At 29.1% G+C, this 1,881-nt stretch overlaps 1 protein-coding gene across 1 annotated transcript in view; it reads left to right on the forward strand.

The window, feature by feature from the left end:
* Window positions 1-1,881, forward strand: part of LOC106873978 (uncharacterized) — a 1,133,216-nt gene that overhangs the window by 567,708 nt on the left and 563,627 nt on the right. Inside the window, exon 5 of the mRNA XM_052969422.1 lies at window positions 1,022-1,087. Coding sequence (XP_052825382.1) covers window positions 1,022-1,087 — 66 coding nt within the window. The remainder of the gene's footprint in view (window positions 1-1,021; window positions 1,088-1,881) is intronic.

The raw sequence follows: 1,881 nt of genomic DNA on the forward strand, positions 1-1,881 counted from the left end.
ATATATATATATATATATATATATATATATATATATACATATATATATATGCATATGAAGTACGTATAAATTGAATCAACTAAATTTTTATGCATATACGTATATGTTTATATATGAGTGTATATATGTATCTATGCATATATGTATGTGCATACATATGTATATATGCACGCATAAACATACACTCATCTAAACACATATGCATCCTTATACGTACACATATACATATGCACGTACAAAAATATATATTTAACTTTGTGTTTCAATGTTCTAATTTTAATATGTATTCTATCACTATGACACTGGGTGTAAAGAAAACAGCAGTTGAAATGTGGTGGAGAAATCCTAAAAGCGCATACATACATACACACTCACACTCACACATACATACATGCATACATACATGCATACATACATGCATACATACATGCATACATACATGCATACATACACACACATGCATACATACATAATACAAACATACATACATACATGCATACATACATACATATAAGTATACATACGTCCGTACGTACATACATACGTACACGTATACATACATTTATTTATACATACATTCAATATATCGTCACATATGGAAAAGTATAAAGACATTCAGAAATGTTGAAATTATCTTCAGATTGTATTCAAATATTGGCATAATTTAAACAATGGTGATATCCATGTATCCATATTCGCAGGGAAGTGTTTTTCTTTCTTTCTCTCCCTTTTTCACTGTCTCTGACACACACACACATATATATATATATATACATACATACATACATACATATATATATATATGTATATATATATAAATATACACACACATACACACATATACATATGCATATATAAATACACATACATATGAATAAACACATGTAATGTATGTATATATATATATACATACATACACGTGGGAATTACGAAAAGAAATGCACGTTTATGATAGTATTTTATATTTGTTTATATGACATCTTTGAGGAGCGATATATTACCCTTTCCTTTTCTTTTACAGGAGAAAGATGTTCGTATCATTCTCGGAAACTTTTCTCCCCAGATGGCTCCAAACGTCTTTTGTAATGTAAGTGATTCTTATGATTTAAATAGAGCTAATAACTAGTTTTCTTTATCAAAACAATTATGCCACAAAAAATAAAGTTACGTCCATATAATGAAATGTTTTAACAATTGTCAGACGCACATCGTCTTATTTCGTCATGCTTTCGCATTATTTCTTATATTTTTATCTCTTTATTACACTAAAATTATAGATGGAATCTCTAAGCGGTGGCATGTTCTGCCAGATTGTATTCCGCAGGGCCGTATATATTTGTTGAAAAGAATCCTCACTGCCAGGTGAGATAATAAAAAAACAACGGTCAAGTCTGGAGTGCCTTTAGAGAAAGAACTTTTCAATGAAGCGAATTAAGTGTATCCACACCAATAACAATAACAAGGACACGCATATAGTTCTCTACAGATATAGGGCGGCATACAAACCTTGTAAAATACGTCTATTAATAGATGTTTGTATTTTCAGCAATATCTCGAATTGAAAAATACGCCAAGACTTCCTCGATTGCATAAAGTTCGCCTTATATTAGCTATGGCTAAAAAAAGGGATATGAAAATCCCCAAAGTAAATATTAAAATCAGCAGCCATCTATCTTCTCGCAATAGAACAATAATATCAAAAAAATCATTTGAAATCACAAGCTGAACTTATATGTATAAATACATACATACATGCGACCAGAATACTCACTTTCATTCATACATAATATATACTTGTATAGAAAGATATATTCATGCGTTTAAATGTGTGTATATATATGTTGTATATGTATATATATACATGTATATATATATATATAT

The sequence above is a fragment of the Octopus bimaculoides genome, chromosome 7, assembly GCF_001194135.2.
Source record: "Octopus bimaculoides isolate UCB-OBI-ISO-001 chromosome 7, ASM119413v2, whole genome shotgun sequence".
Lineage (NCBI taxonomy): Eukaryota > Metazoa > Mollusca > Cephalopoda > Octopoda > Octopodidae > Octopus > Octopus bimaculoides.